Raw genomic sequence first — 25,263 nt, 5'->3', positions numbered from 1 at the left:
GATTTTTTTACAGCATGCATATATAGCAGCATGGTTTCCCAAAATCAAGAGTGCCAAGATTTTGCATATTAGCCTGTGTGTTTGCAAACAGTCTCACAACAATATATTAAAAATGAAGAGATGCGATTACTCACAAAGAGTACTTGAATAGGTTATACATTTATTTATTATTATTATAATTATTATTTATTTTTTTAATTTTTTTTACAGCATGGTTTACCAAAGTCAAGCAGAGTGCCAAGTTTTTTACATTAGCCTGGTTAGAAACTTTGATTTATGTTTGCAAGCATAGTCTTACAACAAAATTTTAAAAATAGTGAGCTGTGATTACTCGTAATGAGTACTTGACTTTTTTACAGCATTGTTGACCAAAGTCAAGCATATTGCAAAGATGTATACATTAGCCTGGTTAGATAGTATGTGTATTTGTCAACAGTCTCAAAACAGTATTTAAAAAAAACCTCAAGATGAAGTTACTCACAAAGAGTACTTGAATACTCAGATTATTTATCTGGTGAGTACTTGAGTTGACAAAATAACCAAAATGGCTACCTCTAGTTTTTGAGGTTTTCCTGTATGTGTCAGCTTGTGTGCTCGCACCCTCTTTGCCCCCTCACCCTGGTGCCCTGTGGTTAATTGGATTCAGACAGGGCTTGTTGATGGGAGGGAAGAGTGTGGCTGCATTGTTATCTGAGGGTCTCGGCGCAGCATCAGTCTGATAACATAAGCTCTGCACTCCCTGAGCACTGCCCCCTCAGCACAGCGAGAAGCGCTCTTACACAAGACTCCGGAGCATGGCACAGCCGACCGGATGCACACACACCACACAAACATTCTCGCTTGCTTGTTATGCATGAGAATTTAACGGTTCTGATACCTTTTGATAATGTATAACTGAAAATTTGCTAGTTTGTGTACAACGAAAGTCATTCGAATTTATAATGAAATTTGGGTTAGTTAATGAATAAAAGCACAATATTATAACAAAACACCCAATGCGTGTGTATATTTCCATTTAAAAAATGGAAAACTCTGTTTTCTAGCTTGCTGCTCATAAAAATTTGCATGAACTTTCCCTTGTCTCCTAAGTTCAGGGAGGACCATAGAAGGGAGACCAGTGAGCAAATGTGTATTTGTGGATGTTTGTGGGTGTGCATTGCACAGGAGTGGTAACTCAAGTTCGGACAGTTTTATATAGTTGAGTACACTCTGAAAAGGTGCCGTAAATCAATTTTATTTGCTGTTTGCTCTGATCACACCTCTCTTGACCTTTGACCTCCTTGGCTTGACAGATATTGTGCTGCTTTGGGTTTGCTTGAGCAGTTAGGCCTGTTCGTGTTTTCCTTTTTTTTAAATACAAATACTTTCTCCCTGATAAAGATTTTAGGTTGGTAAATGCATGTCCCTAGTCGGATTTAAAACAGTCTTTTCAACCCATTGATTCACTCCTTTTGTGCTTGCAGGAATAGAGAAAATAATACAGGATTGGAATGACGTGAGGGTGAGTGAATGAAGACAAACTATGCATTTAGGAAATAGCCTGTATTTTAATGTTTTTAAAGTGGTTGAGGCCTAGCACCATATGATGAAACGCTGCAGTCATGCAGTGCTGGAAGACAGTTGTGGGAGCTTGTGATGTTCTGATAAGACAGTAAGCTTGTCGGAATATCCACTGTGTCTCTGACACCTAGGAATGTCATCAGATAACAAACCATATGAAGTGAGACAGGAGCGTAAGTCACTCCAAAGATACACAGCCAGGAGGGAGAGAGAAAGAATGAGTGTGCGAGGATGGATGAATGGTCAGTAGAAGCATAGATGTGGCCAGTTAAAAAAACAAACAAAACAAAAAAAAAATGCTGTGTTGAATTCGGTGTTGGCTTGAATTCCCAGAAAGCACTTTATTGATCTGTTTAGGATTTTATAATTAAGGGAATTTTTTGTCCTGAAGATGTTTTTAAAAGAAAATGTCTAAAAAAAATAAAAATTTTGATGCACATGCATGGTTATGTGTACTAATATCCATTTCAGTTGAAAATTTTTGGATGTTGGGTATTAGGGTATTTATATGCATACCCTGCTGAAAAAATCCAACACTGCTGGTCACCAGCATGAGGTATATTTTGCATGCTGGGACCAGCATGGGATGCTTGTTGCTGGTTTGCTGGATCCCAGCATGGGATGCTGGTTGCTAGTTTGCTGGGTCCCAGCATGGGATACAGGTTGATGGTTTGCTGGATCCCAGTATGGGATGCTGGTCGCTGGTTTGCTGGATCCCAGCATAGGATACTGGTTGCTGGTTTGCTGTTCCCCAGCATGGGATGCTGGTTTGCTGGTCCCCATAATGGATATGCTAGTCCACCAGCTAGACCATCACTATACCAGCACTAACCAGCATAAACTAGCACTATACCAGCATAAACCAGCCTGGACCAGCACTATCTATACCAGCACTATCCAGCATAAACCATCTTGGGCCAGCTTTAAATCCATGCTGGTTTATGCTGGATTTTTGAGAAGGGTATTCAGAGTAGTAATATTGACCTTTTTATGAGTGATTCAGCAATTAGGAGACTGTTTTCTCGCTGAAGATGATTGGATGGATGAATGGTCAGTAGAAGCATAAATGTGGCCATGTGGAAAAAAAAAAAACACTGTGTTGAATTCTGTGTTGGCTTGAATTGCCAGAAAGCACATTATTGATCTGTTTAGGATTTTACAATTAAAGGATTTTTTTGTCCTGAAGATGATTTTAAAGAGAAAATGTCTAAAAAATAAAAAATAAAAAATTGTGATGCGCATGCATGGTTATGTGCACTAACATCCATTTCAATCAAAAAGCTTTGGATGTTGGGTATTAGGATATTTATATGCATACCCTGCTGAAAAATCCAGCATTGCTGGTCACCAGCATGAGGTATGTTTTGCATGCTGGAACCAGCATGGGATGCTGGTTGCTGGTTTGCTGGATCCCAGCATTTGATGTTGTGCTGCTGATTTGCTGGTCCCCAGCATGGATATGCTGGTCCACCAGCTAGACCAGCACTATACCAGCATAAACCAGCCTGGACCAGCACTATAACAGCACTAACCAGCATAAACTAGCACTATACCAGAATAAACCAGCCTTGACCAGCACCATACTAGCACTATCCGGCATAAACCAGCTTGGGCCAGCTTGGAATCCATGCTGGTTTATGCTTGATTTTTCAGCAGGATATTCAGAGTAGTAATACTGATCTTTTTGTGAGTGATTCTGCAATTAGGAGACTGTTTTGTAACTGAAGATGATTTTTAAGGAAAAGAATTAAGAATTTCACCCTGTGCATGGTTGCCAGCATATTTTGACATAACTTCTGCTTCATTCCCATAACAAATAGTCCATTTTCCGATAGTTTCTTTGTTTTTCTTCAGTCAGAATAATTTTGCTGCCCCGTTTAATCCATAGTCTTGTTTTTATTTGTCACGGTAAATGCAGGGCGTACCAGCATCCCCCGTTCACACGGCTTCAGTTAGGCTTGCCGTCATGCACCGAACCGCAGTGGATATAAACATAAAGTGGGAATGCAAACAAACTCCCCCTCTCTCTTTACTATTTCCGCTTTTGCATACACTCGCTCTCAAAATCTCACTTCCACAAGTGATTGCATTTCAAAAGGCCTCTCAGACACAGCTCGTTTGAATAAGCACAGAGTTGATGGATAGAGTATGCAGTTAGGCCATTTTGTGATTTTAATGGCATAACAGATGTAGAAGACAGACATAGACCAGGCAGGAAGTATAAAGCCAATGAGTATTGTCATGACATCCATATTGATTAGTCATGATGTGGCATTTACTGCTCAGGTGATTTGCTAAAAATACCAATGAAATGACACTTTTTATTCCTATGACGTTACTTTAGAATCTGTTGGAAGCACATATTTAACATACACCCAACAACATTATATTCAGAAGTATAATGCTGATGTGGGGAAGTGCTTCTTCAGCAGATTCATAATTTAAGGACAGACAGGAAGCCAGTGAGAAAAAAATGTTTCTGTCAGAGTTATCAAACTCCCTCTTTTGTAACTTTTTTCTTCTGCAGGGATGAATGAGCACCATGGTCTGAGAAGAGAAGAAATATTGTCCACAGTTCCTAACCATGCTTGAATGCAGCAACTGACCAATCAGAATTAAATATCGCTGAAAGCTCTATGTATAATAAGTTACTTGCCTCATTACAGAGCAAATGTATGAAAAAGTGTCACATGATCCTTCAGAAATCATTCTAATATGCTTATCTATTACCAATGCTGAAAACAGTTATGCTGCTTAATTTTTTTTTTTTTTTTTTTTTTTTTTTTTTGGAACCTGTATACTTAAATTGATAAAAAGTTATAGTAAAGACTTACATTGTTAGAAAATCTTTTTTAAAATCTGTTTTTAATAAATGCTGTTCTTTTTAAACTTTTTATTCATTAAAGAATCCTGAAAAAAGTATCACAGGTTCCCAAAAAGTATTAAGCAACGCAATGATTTCCCACGTTGATGATAACTTTCAGTTTTGAGTATCAAATCAACATATTAGAATGATTTCTATATATATGATGTATGTAAAACATCATGTGTGTTGCAGAACACATGATATTTTCCAAGCGGTTTATGAAACTGACTTCTGCCCAGCCCCCGGAATCGTCACTTTAAAATTTTCCTCTTAGGAATCCAAAGTTCATGGATCCATGACTGAGTGATCATATCTGCAAAAAGTTCTGGAAATACCTTCACAGACCTCCTGTGGAAAAAACGTCCATGAACGCATTTCCTATCCAACATACGCACATGATCTAATACAGCCAGGAATCAAAGACTCCCATGATGCTGCAGGAAATGTATTAGCCTATACTAAGATTTTCCATGGTAGCATCTTCAGAGTTATCTCAACCAGAGCTCCATATAAACTTGCTAACGTGATCTTCTTTAATCATATGGAATGAATTTCAGTTGCTTACAACCATGTGGTCAAGATTATTAATCCCATCATCTTCCATGAAGAAGCTGGAGGATGATGTTCCTTTCATCTTACAGGACAAGACGACACAAAAGTTATTTCGATATTTCAAATAGTGCTATTTTGAAGTGTTAGTAGATTATTTTATACTGGTGAAATGTATAGCTTGAATGCACTGTAACTTGCTTTGGATAAAAGTGTCTGCCAAATGAATAAATATGAAATACTTTCAATTAACTATTTATTGAAATGCAGGCTCCTATTCATATATATTCGTATGACATACATTTTGGCCATAGTGAGGACATCTTGCAATGCTTACTTTGCACCTGTTCACAAATCCATATGTGAAGCATATTTACCAAGGCGTTATGACATTCAGCAGGAGCTGTGAAAACTCTTAACACGTTTCTCCTGCAAATGTGTGTGACGTACTGCAGCATTCGTTCACCTGTTTCAAGTTGGAAATCAGTGCTGGAGGTCCCAAATCTTTGTCTTTCTCAGTATTTTTGGAGTCTTTGCACCAGGATAGTTGGTTGCAATCTGGATTATTAGTTATATTTTGAATCAAATTTCATGCATTGCTCTTTAAAAGTTAGAAATTGACTGCTTCTGTGCACTGCATCCATTGAATGCATAGTATCTGTACAGAATCATATGTTATCTTAAGGTAATATCTGTAGACCACCTGTTTCAAAAAGCTTGTTCTTTATCAAAGTCTTGCAACAAAGTACTTAAAGGCTCTCTGAAGATTTATAATCCATTTGCTCTGGTTTAAATTACCCCTTCTGTAGCCATTGTGGCAAAACTTCAAACATTAGATTCAGTAGGACATTTCTGAGCACCTGGTTGCTACATTTATCAGCTATGATAAAACAATTTAATGACCTCCATTACTTGTTCTGTTGACCTTCTCTGTTTGCTTTATGTAGATACTGAACAGAGCACAACACAGATGAACCTTCTTAGGTAGCATTTCGTTGCCAGCGAGTTCCTATCACTGACTGAGAAGCTAATGAATTGGATGCACAATGTTTGGACAAGGTAATTCACTCGTCCTAATATACGACCCCTTCTTAGACCTCTTGATCCATCTGTCCTCATTGCTTGATTTACCAAAACGGTGATATCCACATAATAGTATAAATCTGTGGCTTCTTAAGTGGTTTGGACCGAGTACAGAACACATCTAAAACTGAAGTATTTCACCGGTGACAGTCTGCGTTTGTGTAGCATTATGTCTGTCAGCCATTGAAGCATGTGTCTGGTTCCTACTCTTACCTTACAAAGGCTGCAGTGCGGAGGAGGAAACTGAATGAGAAGTATGCTGCTTTCTGTGAATGAGACTCAACTCAGGAAATGGAATTGTTTGGCCTTGTAGAGTAAGATATGGAAATGGTGGTGTTGTAAAGATGAGTGTGATAAAGCTTTATTTTCAATAGCTGCCATGGCAGAGCTCACAAGTAAATGATGTTTGAAGCTTTGGCAGAGACTTCAAGATTCCATCAGGAAACAGGAAGTGGAAAAACATGTTGTAGAATGCTGATGAGATGCTTCCAGGGATAGTTCACTCAGATTTTTTTATTGTATTTTTTTCCATGCTATAAAAGGTAGTGGCTACCATGTTTGGTTTTCCCACATTTTTTTTTTTTTAAATATCTTCTTTTGTGTCTAACAGCTGAAAGAAAGTCATACAGATTTGGAACAACACGAGGGTAAGTAAACAATGAACTATTAAGTCTAAAGATAAGTGTTCAATATGCATTTTTTGAGAAAAAAAAAACAAAAACATAATTGATCTCTTATGTGTGTTATATATTTTTCTCTTATTGAAACAATAATATTAATGTACTGATAATGGTTTCAAGTTGGGAAAAAATATTTATATAATATATTTAAAAATGGCAAGCATTCAGTTAGATATTTGTGATTTTGGATCTAGTTCTGGGTGAAATTACTTATGCACTTATCCATGTAATTACAAGATCCCTGCAGCTAAAGATATCTGATTGTGTATTTGGTTGTTGAAATGTCTTGATCCAAAAGATTCCAGCAATCTGTAAATGAAACCCACATGAAATACCAGAACAAGAACTACCACTAATCAGTTCTTTGAAGTGTTACTCAATTCCTTGTTATTCTGTAGGAAACTCCCACGCTTACAAATTGTTGTTTTAGTGGCATTCTGAGGTTAGAGTAAAATTGAATATATATATACATGTAATAAACACTTAAAAATAAGTTTTCAATTACAGCAACCACAATGTTTCTGTCACAAACGCGGTCTCTGTGGCTCCCTCCGACCGCCGTCAGCGGGAACCATCACCGGACTTTTAACGGACTCCATTTCCCATAACCCCGTACCTGGGACCCCCACTTCCGGTTCCGGGTTAGCCCGGGTCGCTTCCTTTTGGCGGCCATTTATACCCCGCTCGGTTGGCGGGTTCTTCGCGAAGTTTTGGTAGTTTGACTATTCAATCCTGAGCGTTTTTCCTGTGTTTGCTTACCCATTGCCGATTGGACTGTTTATTCCTTGTTTTGATTGATTGCTGCCTGCCCCGACCTTCTGCCTGGACTATCGTTTACTCTTGGATTATCTGCATTGCCCCGACTGCCGTTGTTTTGACCTCCGCCTGTTGTACTCCGATTTGTTCTTAATAAAAGCTATCGCAAATGGATCCCACGCCTCCGGATCAGTCACTCACCACGTTACAGAAAACTTCGCCATCAGCGGATCCAGCGACTGCTTCGTCTACGGCTACCACGGAGCCTGCAACGGTGCTCCAACTCACGTCAGAGCTCTCAGCCCAAGCCTCCACTTTGCAGGTCCATCAACAACAATTGGATCGCCTGACCGATCTCACGGACCAGCTGGTGAGAGCGTTGCAGGGCCTTCAACTAACTCCACCAGCCCCGCCATCTCCGCCACCCATGCCGCCGTCAGGAGCACAATCCATCGCTGCCAGCCCACGTCTAGCTTTCCCGGAAAAGTTTGATGGAACGCCCACCAAATGTAAGGGATTTTTACTTCAATGTTCATTGTTCGTCTCCCAGCAGCCCCACCTGTACCCCACAGAGGAGAGTAAAATCGCCTTCGTTTGTTCGTTACTCACCGGGAGGGCTTTAGACTGGGCCACCGCGGTCTGGAGTTTGGACCGTCCCGCCTTTCCATCTTTCACCGTTTTCCTCCAGAGCTTTAAGGGGGTCTTCCAGCCGAGCTCGGAGAGCGGTGAGGCGGGAGAGCAGATTTTGGCTTTGAGGCAGGGGAGGAGGACCGCTGCAGATTACGCCCTCACCTTCCGAACCCTCGCGGCACAGAGTGGCTGGAACGACGGTCCTCTCAAGCTTCATTATCGGAAGGGGTTGAACCCGGACCTGCAAGTAGAACTGGCCTGTCGGGATGAGGGGCTTTCCCTGGAGCAATACATCGATCTTTCGATCCGGGTGGATAATGTGATGCGCGCCCGCAAGACCAGCCGCGTGTACGTTCCCGTACCCCAGACCTCGTCTCCCGCTGACGCGGCACCCGAACCTATGCAGATCGGTTCTACTAAGTTGTCCGTGGAGGAGAGGGAGCGACGCATCCGGAGCAACCTGTGCTTGTACTGTGGTCAGCCCGGCCACATCAGAGCGAACTGCCCTACTCGTCCCCCGCGTCCTTCAGCCTCGGTGAGTGAGGACGATTTTCCTCCTAATCGATGTGAAATTGCTGTAACTCTGGGCTCAGGGAGGGTGTGGATCGAAACTACCGCTCTGATAGATTCTGGCGCGGCCGGGAATTTCATTGATGCCGATTTCGTCGCCACTAATCGTTTGCCTGTTCTCTCCTGCTCTCCGCATGTTACAGTGGCCGCCCTCGATGGGCGACCGCTAGGATCTGGCTCCATACACCACACCACCAACGACCTCACCCTCCGGATAGCACCCAACCACCATGAAACCATCAGGTTTTTCGTCATTTCGTCACCTCACTCACCCATAATCCTGGGCTTCCCGTGGCTCAACCTACACGAACCAACCATCGCCTGGGCCGACTGCTCCATCACCCGCTGGTCACCCCGTTGTCAGGAACACTGCCTCCAGCCCCGGACCTGGTCAGAGACTCCTCTCCAGAACCCCTCAGCCAGAAGTACCATACCCTCTGAATATCAGGATCTGCTAGAGGCCTTCAGCCAGGTTAAGGCTACCCAGCTACCGCAGCACCGTCCTGGAGACTGCGCTATTGATCTGATCCCAGGTGCAGTTCCTCCCAGGGGGCGCATTTTCCCACTATCTCACACAGAGACCATTGCCATGAACAACTACATCCAGGAGGAGCTGGCCAAGGGCTTCATCCGGCCTTCCACCTCCCCGCGTCAGCGGGGTTTTTTTCTTCGTCAAGAAGAAGGACGGCGGCCTTCGTCCCTGTATCGACTACCGGGCTCTTAATGAGGTAACTATCAAATACCGCTATCCTCTCCCGTTAGTACCATCTGCGCTGGAACAGCTACGCGCGGCTAAGATCTTCACAAAACTGGACTTACGCTCTGCGTACAACCTCATCCGGATTCGAGCAGGGGACGAGTGGAAGACCGCTTTCTCCACCACGTCAGGCCACTACGAGTACCGGGTGATGCCCTTCGGGCTGGCCAACAGTCCATCCTACTTCCAGGCCTTCATTAATGAGGTGTTCCGCGACATGCTGAACCGCTGGGTAATTGTATACATCGACGATATTTTGATCTACTCCAGCTCGTACACAGAACACGTCAACCATGTCCGAGCTGTACTCCAGCGTCTCATCTCGCATCGTCTCTACGCCAAGGAGGAGAAATGTGAGTTTCACCTGTCTAAGATCTCCTTCCTTGGTTACGTCATCAGCTCGGAGGGGGTCGCTATGGACGAGCAAAAGGTAAATGCGGTGTTAAAGTGGCCACGTCCTACCACACTCAAAGAACTGCAGCGGTTTCTGGGCTTTTCAAACTTTTACCGTCGCTTCATCCGCCACTTCAGCTCTGTTGCGGCTCCTCTCACAGCTATGGTAAAAAGGGGTGCTGTACGCCTCACCTGGACGCCGTCCGCCCTCCAGGCATTCGACGACCTTCGTCAAAGATTCTCCACGGCACCCATCCTCCACCACCCAGACCCCGACAGACCATTCATTGTCGAGGTTGACGCCTCCAGCACTGGTGTAGGAGCAGTACTGTCGCAGCGTCAGGGCGAGCCAGCCAAAATGTACCCTTGCGCTTACTTCTCTCATAAATTAAACCCAGCAGAGAGGAACTACGATGTCGGCAACCGTGAGCTTCTGGCTATTAAGCTCGCTCTGGAAGAATGGCGACACTGGCTGGAGGGCGCCAAACATCCCTTCACCGTCCTCACAGACCATCGCAACCTTGAATATCTCCGATCGGCAAAGCTGCTCAACCACCGCCAGGCACGATGGGCTCTGTTCTTCACCCGTTTCAATTTCTCCATCTCCTATCGCCCAGGTTCCCAGAACACGAAGGCGGACGCTCTCTCCCGCATGCACGAGCCCGATCGTCCCGTCAGGCCCCCAGAAACCATCCTACCCTCCTCTCTGATTGTTGCGCCCGTAAGATGGGACGTCATGGCGGAGATAACCGAGGCTCAGGTACAGGATCCGCCCCCAGCAGACTGCCCAGATAACCTCGTCTATGTACCCCACTCCCTTCGAACCCGGGTCTTGACCGAGGTCCACACCGTCCCCAGCTCAGGTCATCCTGGTATCGAGGCCACTCTTCATCTACTCCACAATCGTTACTGGTGGCCCAACCAGCGCGCCGACACCATCAAGTTTGTCAATCAATGCACGGTATGCAATCAGACCAAGGTTCCTCACCGCCTGCCTGCCGGCCTACTCCAGCCTCTACCTGTACCGCAGCGGCCCTGGTCTCACATTTCAGTAGATTTCATCACCGACCTTCCCCCCTCCAATGGGTACACCACCATCCTCACCGTGATCGACCGCTTCTCCAAAAGTTGCCGTCTGATTCCCCTCGCCAAGCTCCCTACTGCCATGGAGACTGCTGAACACCTCTGCAATTGGGTGTTCCGACTCTACGGGCTACCTGAGGATATCGTGTCTGACCGGGGCCCTCAATTCTCATCCCACCTCTGGTCCAGCTTCTTCCGACTCCTGGGGGTCAATGTTAGTCTGACGTCAGGGTACCACCCCCAGGCCAATGGTCAAGCAGAACGTATGAACCAGGAGTTGACCCGCTTCCTCCGCTCCTACTGTCATCACCGTCAAGAGGAGTGGAGTCGATATCTATTTTGGGCGGAGTACGCACAGAATTCTCTCCGCAAACCCTCCACGCATCTCACTCCTTTTCAGTGTGTGCTAGGCTTCCAGCCGCCTCTATTCCCCTGGTCAGGGGAGCCCTCGGACCTCCCAGCGGTCAACTCCTGGTTCCAACAGAGCGAAGAGATCTGGAATCAGGCCCATGTCCACCTCCAGACCGCCATCCGACGCACCGAGACCCAGGCCAACCGAAAGCGTAGACCCAACCCCTCGTATGAGCCCGGACAGTGGGTATGGTTGTCGACCCGGGATCTGCGACTACGCCTGCCTTCCAAGAAACTCAGTCCCAGGTACGTGGGTCCCTTTAAGATCATTAGACAAATCACCCCTGTTTCTTTTCGATTAGACCTCCCAGCTGAATACCGTATCTCACCCACTTTCCATGTTTCTCTGTTGAAGCCCGCTGTCGATCCGGAAGGAGTGGAGGACCTAGACGAGACCGCACCTCAGGGACCTCCCCCCATCATCATCGACGGCGAGGAGGCTTATCGGGTCAACACGATCCTGGACTCCCGGCGCCGGAGAGGTCACCTTCAATACCTGGTCGATTGGCAGGGCTTCGGTCCTGAAGAAAGATCCTGGGTCGCTGCTGGGGATATCCTTGACCCCTCACTCACCATCGAGTTCCATCGGACACACCCAGGCCGACCAGCTCCCCGTGGAAGGGGTAGACCCCGGCGTCGGGTCCCTCCTCGCGCCAGGAGTCGCTCGCAGGGGGGGGGCTCTGTCACAAACGCGGTCTCTGTGGCTCCCTCCGACCGCCGTCAGCGGGAACCATCACCGGACTTTTAACGGACTCCATTTCCCATAACCCCGTACCTGGGACCCCCACTTCCGGTTCCGGGTTAGCCCGGGTCGCTTCCTTTTGGCGGCCATTTATACCCCGCTCGGTTGGCGGGTTCTTCGCGAAGTTTTGGTAGTTTGACTATTCAATCCTGAGCGTTTTTCCTGTGTTTGCTTACCCATTGCCGATTGGACTGTTTATTCCTTGTTTTGATTGATTGCTGCCTGCCCCGACCTTCTGCCTGGACTATCGTTTACTCTTGGATTATCTGCATTGCCCCGACTGCCGTTGTTTTGACCTCCGCCTGTTGTACTCCGATTTGTTCTTAATAAAAGCTATCGCAAATGGATCCCACGCCTCCGGATCAGTCACTCACCACGTTACAGTTTCTTAACAGCCCGGTTGTTTTGCATCACAATTTATCAGTTAGGAAAGATCTTAAGCGAGGAAAAATTAATCAGCTATGCAAATATGCCTCAAAAATACGTTTTTGCTCCATTAACGGTGAGTAATGTTATAACCATGGTTTAGCATGTGTATTTAAAAAAAAACTGTAATAAGGATGAAGAAAACTGAGTGGGTCAAGCCGATACATTTTATTAGTGAGTAAGATGAATAAAGCCGGGAGCTATTCTCTTTCATTTTGAACTCAGCCAAATGCCAAAGCCCAGAGCAATTAATAGAAAACATAAAACATGTGCCATTAAAAAGTTCTGGCAATGGTTCAGCTCCATCTTATATATTAATTTACTTTTAATTCAACAAATGCTTTGCAGCTGTTTGCAGCTACATTCTTTGAGCTCAGGGTACAAAAAACTCAGAAAGTAATACACCTGAAAAATAAGTCTGATCTCCAAATGCATTTGTATATCTTGTTGAATGTTTAATGTTATTTTATTTATCCTACTTGAGTGATTTGCAATTAATAAAGGTTCATAATGACACAATTAAATAGCTATAATACATACGGAAAAAATTATATATAGCCCTCAAAACAGAACCAGATTAATCAAATAAAAAGTGTCTGACTGTTATTTTCTATGCTATGAATTGCATTCTAAACTTTAAAGGAAATATAAAGATTCTTTCTCAAATATAACTTTCAAGTGATCCACACGTAAATCGATGTAAATACGCACAAATCACGTGCTGGTGAGAGTAGCCACTGAGCGCAGTATACGTCATCAGCAGGAGCCGGTAGTGAAACGCGCGGTATTTTGAATACAAGGAAAAACAAACAGTTGCGAGCTTTATTTTCAATCTTCAAAACTGTAAACTAACGTCTTCAAGTGAACAAAACATGTCAAAGAAAGCACCGAGAGCAGCCCTGAAGCTTCATATGAAGAAGAACACTAATATACGAATAGGAAAAAACGCAGACTTGATGGTGAGTTGATGAAAATGAGCCACAACGGTTTCCACTACAAACGCGCGTTTCATATTCACATGGAATATGCTTTCAGATTTAATTTAGATGTCAAATGACATGTGTACTGTTGTGCAGTCAGAATATTATCTGTTTGGTTTATAAGCTAACATTATGTCATATTTACTGGGGTAGAGATGGATGTTCGTTGTTGTCCAGGTCTGTGTCTCAAAATGTAGTAAGCTGCCTACATAGACAGCATTTAGGACAGTGTAGGAAGCTCGTGACGTTTTAAACGCTCATATAAAGCACATAAATGCTGTCTAGGCAGGGAGATTAGTAGGTTTTACTTTAAAAACACATCGCGAGATTGTCATTAGGCAGATAATAGTTTTTTTGTTCATGTCTTGTAAAAACATCCTTATAACATTGCTTATTACTTTAAACGCGCATACAACTGTTTTATTTCATTCACTTAAAGAAGGTTAGGTGAATGTTTGTGAAGAAAAATCCTTTGAGTGGTCTGTATTTTTTTTTTTTTTTTTTTTTCACAATGCATATTTTTCCAAATATATACAATTATTAAGACCCTGTGTTAACATTATAATGCAATATGGCCAAGTTGCATATTTTTCAGGGTTCCCCTCAGTCTGTATGTAGTGCATTTTTAATGCATTAATTATGCCATTCACTTTATGAATAATTTTAACCACAGTTATAATATTTCTATCTATTCATTGTTACACCTTTAAAAAAGATCATAATATTCAAACATATGACATGCAACCAATTTCACATGTAACAAGCAATCTGCATTTTAACTTTGGTTACTGTTATTTATCAAAAGATATAGTACCAGTAATAGACTGTTCCACATTAATCTGTGGATATTTTTGATTTGGAACAAACACTTTATATATAGCTCACATAATAGGCGAGCCTGTTTGTTTGGCGAAAGGACTACAGCTAACACAAATGAGCGGAATTAGTGGAACATTATAGGCTCCTTTCATGTCTTTTTGCAGACCTCATTATGAGGAAGCTCATGAAGTTGTTTCCCAAAGTTGTGCTTTTTATATAAAGGTGAATTGAAATGTTTAATGTAACCTTAGTCTGATGCATTGTATTGGTTATTTGCATTATTACAAAAAAAATTGAGAAGCACTGCTGTCTCCCACTACCCACTCTTCTCTTTAAGAATATGTAATAAGCTACATAAGCTATTAATTTATGACTTGTTTCTTGTCTTTTGTTTTTTGGTTATTATTGTTAAGTGGTTCTGGACTAGGTCATGACTGCAGCTATATTAAGACTCAAATTGCCTCCGTTAGAACCGCATGTAAGAGCATTTAGGGCAAGGCCACGGCTCCGACGGTAATTATTTGTTTGCTACCAGTGTAGAGTTCTTGCCCATCTTGTCACTTAGGGAAAGACCTAATTCTAAGATCAGGAAACCACAAATGGGCGGACAAGCCATTAAAACCAAACCACCATGTTGTGACTTTTTTGAAGTCGATTTTATTTTAAGGAAGTTGGCCTCTTAACTTAGCAGATGTGTTTACATTTGTTAAACATTTTATATCCGAGCGGCACTGATGAAACCAATTTGTTTTATGCATCATCACGTGAAGTGGCCACTGTAAATGTTGTTACATGCATTAAATATATGGCAGTGTCGCATGCTGCCTCATTGATTGCTTGATACTGACCACTTCATAGCTCAAGATGATTAAAAGGACCTTCAGTTTTCAAAAGGGGAATCCAGTGGTTTAGGCTGATTGAGGTTTGCCTTTCGGCAAGTTTGCCTAGTGTTTTCCATGGGAATTAGGGAATTGCTTATCCGTTGTTTTTAAGTTGAGGGGCACTGTACATAGCTGATTATGCCGTGTGTGTGTGTGTGTAGGATGTCCGTGCACTAACAGGGTCCTAATTAAAGGTCCATTGCAGCTGGTCTTTCTTTATGGAGACTGGAGGTGGGGATGTAAAAGCCGCCTGAAAGGTGCTCTGCTTTACAGGGGTCTAATCCAGCCATTAAATTAAAAGGAAAATGCAGGAAAAAATGAAAGAAAGGCTCCTTTTTTTTACCGTCCTATGAATATGTACCGGTTTGATCTGGTTTCCTGTGCTTTTAATGACAAAATTCCTAATAAGGCCCTTCACACTTTGCCTTATGCATCACATCATGAATGAGTCTGCTTGTAATTGGTCAGGCTTTGATTGTGTTTTGGCTTTCAGATGAAACCATTAATCTTAGTTCATTGATTATAGACCTAGAAGTATTTCCAGAACTGATATTGAACAAAAATTTGTAAAAATGTGATCGCATTCTGAATTGGATGTGATAGGATAAACACACACACACACACACGCTAATTCTGAATTACAAACAAATGACTCATAGGAACTTGTTATTTTAATGAAACACACCAAAGACTTCAATGACATTGATAACTTTGTGTGTTCATGAGGAACAGACTGAAATTTAAGTCATGTGCAAAAACAATTCTGTTAGGAACAAAATGACATATACTGCAGGTATTTATATAATTTACGTAGGCAATTTTAGGCCTCAATTAGCTTAAATAGACTGGTAGAGTAAATGTCAAGTTGGCAAATGAAAAACAGAGGTGTCTACACCCTGAACACTGATTTTGAACTGTAAAATAATAACAGGAATACATGTTCAATTTCCTCAGAAACTTTTGATCCTGATTTCCAGCATAGCATGGCAGTCTCTTTGACGGCTTCTTTTTCTTACCTATTCTGCGCTGTATCAAAAGTGCTTCGACTCATGTTTTCTGTCTCCTGCATCAGATCTTACTCTGTAAGCTCTGAAACGGCCTTTGAGATTATCCCAGTCATACCATTTCATCTCTCGTGTTTATAAGTGTGTCCCGCCGGGTGGAGCAGTAGCTTAAGACACTGCTTTGTTCCCCCTGCCGAACTGAGATAGCCTATGCTGCATTTGATGGTTGATTGAACACGAAAATAATCAGCTGGATCCTGCAAGGAAGCTGTGAAAAAGTGTCTGTTTTCTTTTTCCAGATCTCCCCCCAAATCACAGACCCACTCTTGCCCCCCAATGGCAACGATTCCTCCCTGGTGTTGAGAATCTCTGGGAAAGTGTAGAAAATCAAGGCCCTGTTTTGGCGGCACAGACCAAGAACTTCTGGCATTTTCACACCAGGTCATTAGAAGTTGTGCCTGGCTTGTGTACTGTAATTGGATGATGGGATCCTGAGCTGAAATTGGCAGTTGCAGGTTGTTCAAAAGTATTTAAGAGCTGGTAAACACAAATCCTGGTCTGTTGAGTCTGGAGAGGTGAATGTTTTGAATATGTGCTTTTTAAGAAAATTGAAGTCTTGCATTGTTAGAATTGATTTATGTTGCTTTTGTTGGTTTTCTTTCTTGCATTTGCATATTGAATGACATGTCCTTTGTTGTATATATCAGTCTATTAGCCATGCACAATCATATAGTTATTGGCTGATATTATTATTATTATTATTATTATTATTTTAATAATTCAATATCGGTTTAAATTATGCATGCTTGTTCTTTATATTTTACATTTGTATTACATTGGCATTTAAAACTCAATTTATAATTTTCAGCACATCTTAAAATGACAATCCAATTTTTTTTATTTTTTTTATTATTCAACAAATTATAATGATGCTCAAAATGAACGCTTATAAAATTTGATGGATCAAAAAATGATTGATTTTAGATTATTTACACAAAATGGTATATAATTTTCAAACTGGAGTTTTTAATGTTGTTTTATCAGCCTTAAAATGACTAATTATAGGTATTGACCAGAATTTTAACTTTAGAGGATACCTATTAACTATAGCTTCCTTTACAGTGCAAAAATGGTGCTTTTTTTAGTTGGTACAGTTTAGTTGGTTCGTTAGATTCTCTGGAAATTGAACCTACGGTGTTACTAGTGCCATGCACTACTGTTTGAGCTACAGGAAGGCGTAAAGGCCCATAAACATCAATAACTGTTGGTTTTGTTGTATCTGAGTGTTGTTAAAAGGTTAGTTCAAGAGAACATGTCTGAAGATTTCGACAGAGAGGATGACTTGCAATTTTTTGCCCAGCCTTACTTATTTAAACCAGATTATACAGACAAAGTAAGAGAAATAGACGTTTACGTCAGAACGCTGGCTCCTGCGTCAGCAGCACCATGCATGTGTCATGGACGTGTGTTGAAGACTGACATGGAAGAGAAGAAATCATTGAATAAAGTAGTTATTTTTATTTTCTTTGCTCACAAAAAGTATTCTTGTAGCTTCATAAAATTAGGGTTGAAACTCTGATGTCACATGGACTATTTTAACAATGTCCTTACTGCCTTTCTGGGCCTTGAACATATCAGTTGCGTTTTCTTTTTCTGCAGTCTAAGCGAAGGGATTTTTCATTCAGGAAATGTAAATCCAGATTCATCTTGTTATACTTTCTGTTACAAGACCAAGGTGACATTTGGACAGATCACAGGGCACTGCACACTCAGAAGGCGCAGAGTCTCTTTAATGCTGCTGAGACCGGTTTTCACTGCACTCCTCTGCCCTCGGTGAGGATTCCATGTGCTTTCCATGTCTGAGTGAGGCAGCAGAGACGGCCTCCGCTGTAATCAGTTCAGCTCGGTCGTTATGTTTTGGCAAAGCATCTGGCACAGGGGAAGCCTGCATGGGCTTCTCAGTTTCCTTTTCGAAAAATACTCTCAAGACCAGCTGTTGGAGAAGTATTCAGACGCCCCAGAGATGACCCACAATTATGAAAATGAGGTATTAATAGATTTAAATTACAACCAAATGGTGTTGTGTAGATGCACAAGGAGCACTGCCTTTTTTCAGCTAAATCATTAGGAAAACTAGCTGGATATGGTTCAGTGGATGTGGTCACTTGTTTCGTTTGTGTATGTGTGTTTTTGAGACACAGTGAAAGTGCAGGAGATAAAATACAGAGCTTTCTTTATATAACAACTTGTAGCAGTACACAGTGCAGACCACAGTGGAGGTGAAGGTGCAGGAAATAGGCTTCACATTTTGTTATTAGGAATATTATGAATATGTTCACAACACAAATCTCCTTCCCCAGTCCACTCAGTCAGTTTATGAAAACTAAGCTGTAAAAACAGACCAGAAGTCATCAATATGAAGTCTTTTGATGTTATAAGTCTTAAAGGTACAACACCAAACATAGTCTTAGAGTGAATTGTAGAGTCAGAATGTCAGTAAGAGAATCAAAAACATTACAACATTATTGTTGACAGTGAATGTTTAATTTCCTGTTTTAATGTTTAGATTGTACATTTAGGCGAGTTGCGTGCATTCAGAAAAAGGTGGATGTAAGGAATATTCATACACATGGCTGTGTGATTCAGAACCACCTAAACAGTTTAAATGATGATGGAAATACCCTCAGACAAAAGAATGACTTCATAATTGCATTATGAACTGCACTAGGAAGACACACCTGTACTTTGAGCTTTTTCTGTGTTTATTTCTTTGGTTAATATTGTTGTAGAGTATGATGTATACAATGTTGTCATGTTCCAGTGGTGATGATTTTTAAATATGTAAACCTAATTTTGAGCTCAAAGCTGATCTGAAATCCGTCGCTGGGAGCAGACCTCTGTTCAATATCTCGTGACGAAATGCACAAAGACAGATGAAGTGCTGAAAACGAAGCAATTTCCTGGTCTAATCCGACAAGGTTGCACAAGAATCCATGTCTTTGGGGAGGGCTGGGAGATTTGTCTTTTTCTTATGCCCCCCTTCTCCTGTTGGATCTGCCTTGCAGTTCCTGTAACATAATCTTCCTTTACGGCGGCACTTATCTGTTGATCCATGCACAGGTATAGGGTGAGCTCTGCATACTACACCTGGCGGAACAACGTATGATATTCACTTGAGTTGCTCAAAACATTGGGTAGTCCTCTTGACTCCAAGCATTTGGCCTTTTGTGTGCCAAGTCACTAAGAGCCTCTTGAAATGATTACATGGCTGTCCATCACCTAAGCATTGTGGGTCTTTTTAGCTCTGGTTTAGTTTTAGTATGGTTTTTGGTTAAAGGAATCTGATATGTTTTCTGCCCTTTGTGTGTTTATGTTGAGTAAACCAAAGTAATTTGTCCGGTGTTATGCAGTTTGGAAATTCTGCAAACATTTTTTAATGCCTCCTGCCAAATTAACAATTAATTAGCAATTAACAGTTGTTTTCAATGTATTACATTCACATGGCCTAGATTTCTCCAAGGGTATGATCTCAGTTAGGGGTCAACCAATATGTGTTTTTCAGGGCGGATACGATTTTTACATATGAAGTAGACTATTAACCGATATTTTGAAGCTATATATATATATATATATATATATATATATATGGACACTGACACACATTTTTTTCATAATTTTGGCTCTGTATGCCACCAGAATAGAATTAAAATTAAGCAATTAAGATAAAATTGAAGTGCAGACTTTAATTGAGTTGAGCAAAATATAAAATAATTAAAATTTACAACCATTTTTATACACAAGTCCCCCCATTTTTAGGGGCTCAGATGTAACTGGACAAATAAATATGATCATAAATAAAATGTTCAGTTTTCATATTTTGTTGAGAATCCTTTGCAGACAATGACTGCCTTAAAAGTCTGGAACTCATGGACGTCACCAGAGTCTGGGTTTCCTCCTTTGTGAAGCTTTGCCAGGCCTTTACTGCAGCTGACTTAAGTTGTTGTTTATTTGTGGTCTTTCTGCCTTTAGTTTTGTCTTCAGCAAGTGAAATGCATGCTCAATCGGGCAAAAATCAGGAGATTGACTTGGCCATTGCAGAATATTTCACTTTTTTTTACCTTCAATTAATGTCAAAATTAAGAATAACACGGGCTTTCACAAAAACTTTCTTTAAATGCTTTTAAATGATTTTATTGGCAAATCAGTTTTGAAAATTATACTGATAACCATAAAAATGCTTAATATCCGAATATGTGCTAATAATCGGTCAACCCCTAGTCTCGTTAATAAAGTGTACAGTAATTTACATCGCATAAGTGTCAGATAAATAACATAAATTAATGACCTAATTGGTGTTTCTCTTGTGTCCACAGGCCCAGCTCAACCTCCTGGTTGTCCTGCATCGTCTAGCAGAGGAGTCCAGGGTCAAGGCCTTTGAGGAGAAATCAGGAACCATCAAAGTTCACCACGTCAGAGCTGTTGCGAAGGTATCCAGTGCCACCATAATAAAGATAATTAGGAGGCCTTTAAAGTAAATTAGCTTCACGTAGCTATGTAGAAACTAAAACTGTGGTTATTATAAATATGCATAGTAAATTTATTCATATGCAATACAGTGCGCATACTGTATATGTTCCTTTTTTTTACTAAATCTAGTGAAGATGATCCTATGGACAAAATATGCTGCTTTCCTTTTGTTCTTGAGCCTTTGTTCTGTCAGTGTAGGTCTCTCATCTAAATATTTAGTTGTGTTTATTATTTTTAAAAGATTAGAAATTGACTTCTTTTTAACTCTGGTCTGTGCACCATTGAACTGATCAGACAAAGTGTAGTTCCAACTTCCCTTCTTTATACTTCAGTTGATTTATTTTAGCCTGAGGTCCAACAATGTGTTGAGGCAGTGATGTTCTCTAACAAGCACAGTGGGTACCTGAGATTGGCTAGGTTGGGTTTCCAATGCATATTAATTTAATCAGGCTGCATTGTTAGCAGATGTCACCCGTGGCTGCCCTATTGATCTTCTCAACAGTATGTGTTACAGCAATCAATTTGTTCGTTAGTGAACTGCCAAGAGCTACATTAGGTGAATGGCAGCTTATCTCCAGGTCCAGTCTGTTAGCAGTGTAGCCTGTTTTTTTGGAGTGAGACTGGATGAGTTCATATCAACGTTCACAAATGGAAAGAAATTGGCAGCTGTGCACGCCCTGTGCTGATTATGATAGATTCTAATATGACTTTAAACACCATGCTGGAGTCCATGGAATTTCTAAACAAATCAGTATAAAACTGTACAAAAACACACTCCCAGTCACCCGATCATGTCTAGGTCAAAAAAAGTAATGATATTTTCCATAAAGAATGGAGGCCTAATTTTAGGACTAGTTTTTCTACTGACACATTGTTTTCTTGACAAATTTAATGGGTTCACCTTAAATTCTGAAAAAAATGACGCAGATATGAGCTAGATGGAAGTTAGTGAATCCTTGGGAAGGTGCTTTTTTTCCCAGAATCTTTTAAATAAGTCAAGAAAACAGTCGTCAGTGGAAAAAGTCCTAATCAGACTAAATATCCAGGAATGAAAGCATGTGTCTGAATTTTAATCATAAATGCATTCCATGCGTTGGCAGAGTTGCAGTGTTGATTGCTGTTCGATTTAGTTTAGATATAGTGTTTTAGTGTAGATTAGGCCCAGCTGAATCTCCTGTAATTTTTATTTATTTATTCATCTATTGTTTTGAAGCTCAGGCCCTGCATGACCTGAAAAAGGAATTAAGGCGGCAAACGAACACGCTTGTATTGCAGCCGGAATCCGGCTACATCATCTTGCAACAACCCCTTTGATGGATATTTTCTCCAGCGCTATAGATTTGAATGGTGTACCACATCAAATGAGTCACAATAACACTGAACAGAGATCCGGCCAATTTTGAGTCATCGCGCTGCGTTTATTTTCACGAGGGCAGGCAGCTTATTTGATTAAGATGTAATTGTGTGCAGAGTGCTCCTTGTACAGATGCATTTGAGCAGCAGGGGCATGAAATATGCTCTGCTTGTTCCAAATCAAGAGAGAAGTCATCATGGCCTGTCACAACTAAACATGTTAGGAATTACATGCTTTACAGAGTTCAGGCACAGACTGGTTCAGCATGGCCGCCTCTGAAAACAGGTGTGCAGTGTAGAGCTCTGCCATGGAAAGTGGTGATTTGAGGGGAAGAAAAACAGGGGCGTAACTGAGAAAATGGGTGTTTCCAAATTATATATATCCAAACAATTATTATATGCTGAAACAATTTTATAGATTTTTTTTTTTTTTTAGGGTTGTCAGTCGTACAATTTTCAATCTAATTAATTACATGATGTGTCGATTAATAAATCGAATTAATCACAAAATAAATTTGACTGTGAAAATACCCACAAAAGATTATTTAAAGCTATTTTTGTGTTGAATGAGAAAGTATCAAGTAGACAATTGTAGCTTTACGAAGAAATATTTAATTTGATTCAACATAAAAATTTATTACACACAAACATTTAGGCTGCAACGGCCTAACATAAACTATGGAACATAAAAGAAGATAATTTAAGAAACATCTGTTTTTTTTTTTTTGTTCATATAATGAAAGTCATGGGAACCAAAACAGCTTTGTTACCAACAGCCTTCAAAATACTTCCTTTTGTTCCACAAAAGAAAGGTTTGAAATGGGGTGAGTAAATGATGAAATTTTTTGGGGGGTGAACTATTCCTTTAATGTATTATTATTATTATTATTATTATTATTATTATTATTTTATTTGTATACATTTTTTAATGAAATGCTCTAAATCTGTCAGCAGGTGGTGGTAGATATATTTATGAGTCATTCACTTGATTAGATTCGTTGAAACGGCTGATTCATTCAGGAATGACGTAAATGGCTCTCTTTATAAATGGGCCTATGAATCATTGATTCACAAGATTCATTTAAAACACAGATCCATACAGAAACTAAACTTGCCCGCCTATGGAAATTCGAATTGTTGGGGGGTGGGTAGGGACGAGGTGGGGGATTAGCCTAACTTTAACGCGGAGAGACACTTCAACCATCCCCAGTGCGGCAGGTATAAACACAAGCATTGACTAGAGTGGCCGCTTCAGAGGAGTAACGCGCCACAGATGTGTGCAGTGTTTGGTAAGAGATAGCTTCACTTATAACGCAAGTGTTTTGTAAATTGCCTAAACTTGCACTAGAATTGGCTAGGCTAATCAGTGATGATGTTCTTTGATAATGTTAGGCTGCTTTTAGCCTTATGCTGGAGCTGGTTTCGGGCAATGAACTAAGTATGTAAATAATGAAATAAAGTAGGATGATAATATCATGTATTGGCAATGTCGCAGGCGGGCGACTGGACTCAACACTACCGTGGCGTATTATTTACTGACTTTCAGAGGTATGCAGTCGGAGTTTTATTAAAATTCATCCTGGCACTCCCAAGCTTTAAAACGGAATAGACGGGTGTTTCTTTTTCTCAGTCTAAAACAAGTCCAGTAATGTGCATCCATCCATAATAAATAGTGCCTCACACGGCTCTGAAGGGTTAATAAAGGCCTCCTGTAGCGAATCGAAGCGTTTTTGTAAGAAAAATATCCATATTTAAAACGTAAGAATTACTTTAATCTAGCTTGCACTAACAGTTTGAAGGAACGTGTACAACAGTTGTACATAGAACTTGCTTCGCCAGTCGCAATGCAGTGGGACAGCTAACCAATCACAGTTAGTTTTTCGAAAGGCGGGCCTTCATTAAACCCGGAACTAATTGAACCATTTGTGCCAGGCTGGGAGAAATGTATTGTAATAATGGAAATTATGTTAAAAATAATGCGTTTTTTGGAACCACCAAGCATGAAAGCATGTTCTAGTAGACTCCCAAAACAAAATCAAGACTTTGTAAAAGAGCATAATAGGACCCCTTTAAGGAAATTAGCAATAGGTATCAGATTAAAACCACAAACTTGGAGGTATTTGTAAGTATTCTCTAGTTTTGATCAGAGTTCTTTTTCAAATATGTCTTTTTTTACATTTTTTTATACTGTACTTCAGAAAACAATTAATTTATGAAATATGTTTAAAGTGCCCTTGTACTCCTGTTAGGATAACTAGGACTAAGCAGTGACCTGAAAATGTAAAAAATCTATCCACTGTATCTCCACTGTATAGAAAATTTTATACTGCTCACATTCCAGTGATTATTTCATCGTGTGTCAGTGGTGCCATGCCCTGCTCTAAATAGCTAAATAATTGTGTTTCTTTCCTTTGTTGTTACAGAAATTGTTAAAGAGCACACGTGGATAGCGTGGATGACGGGAACTGTCTATCACACCCCTTTATTTGTTCAACAGCATTGACCCTGTGACCTAAATTTTACTTAAAGACCTCATTATGTGCATCCTATGGTATAGAGCGCACAACGTACATGGACTGTCGAAGATGAACATTTTACATTTATTCTTTCCTTAGAACTTTTACGTGTACAATGGAATTTATGTTACTTTGTCTCAGCATTGGGGCCTTTATTAGGCTGTGATCCATGATCAGTTTCTCTTCATGACTGTTGAACTTTTGTTTCTAGTTTTGTGTAAATCATGTATGATGGACAATATCTAGCCCAGATATCTAAAGCAACACATGTGTCCCTCATCTCTTTGGATCGTATTATGATTAATACCTGTTAATAAACAATTTGTACCACTTAACTCGGGTAACACATGGTTGAGTAATAGTGCAGTGTTTCTTTCCTCGCTCTGTAAAGCAACAAGATATTTGGCTCTCGGCCATTGACAACATTGGGACCATTATCTGTGGCTTGCTCACGAAAGCAGGTTTTTAGCAGGAAAGTTCACTCAGATGATATTTCGCCTGTGTTGACTCGGTGTCAGATTGACGTCTTGTAACAAGATAATCATTTTTATTTCAAATTTAATTACTAATATCTGACTGACCTATAAGAAAATACACAAACCTGTGAAGAACATAGCCAGGATACTGTAAAATTGTCTTAAAATTGACAAAAAAAACCTTCACTCGCCAAAAAAGAA

At 40.9% G+C, this 25,263-nt stretch overlaps 1 protein-coding gene across 1 annotated transcript; it reads left to right on the top strand.

Annotated features, from left to right (window-relative positions):
* The first annotated feature begins 13,264 nt into the window (after positions 1-13,264).
* Positions 13,265-25,088, top strand: cenpw (centromere protein W). The gene is made up of 3 exons (XM_051131857.1): positions 13,265-13,465; positions 20,564-20,677; positions 24,494-25,088. Exons 1-3 carry the CDS (start codon positions 13,379-13,381, stop codon positions 24,518-24,520), a joined length of 228 nt encoding a protein of 75 aa, XP_050987814.1. The 5' UTR covers positions 13,265-13,378; the 3' UTR covers positions 24,521-25,088.
* Positions 25,089-25,263: the final 175 nt, after the last annotated feature.

The sequence above is a fragment of the Labeo rohita genome, chromosome 16 (genome assembly GCF_022985175.1).
Source record: "Labeo rohita strain BAU-BD-2019 chromosome 16, IGBB_LRoh.1.0, whole genome shotgun sequence".
In the NCBI taxonomy this organism is placed as follows: domain Eukaryota; kingdom Metazoa; phylum Chordata; class Actinopteri; order Cypriniformes; family Cyprinidae; genus Labeo; species Labeo rohita.
Note: the sequence above shows the minus strand (reverse complement) of the source record. Positions and strands in the feature narration are given on the sequence as shown.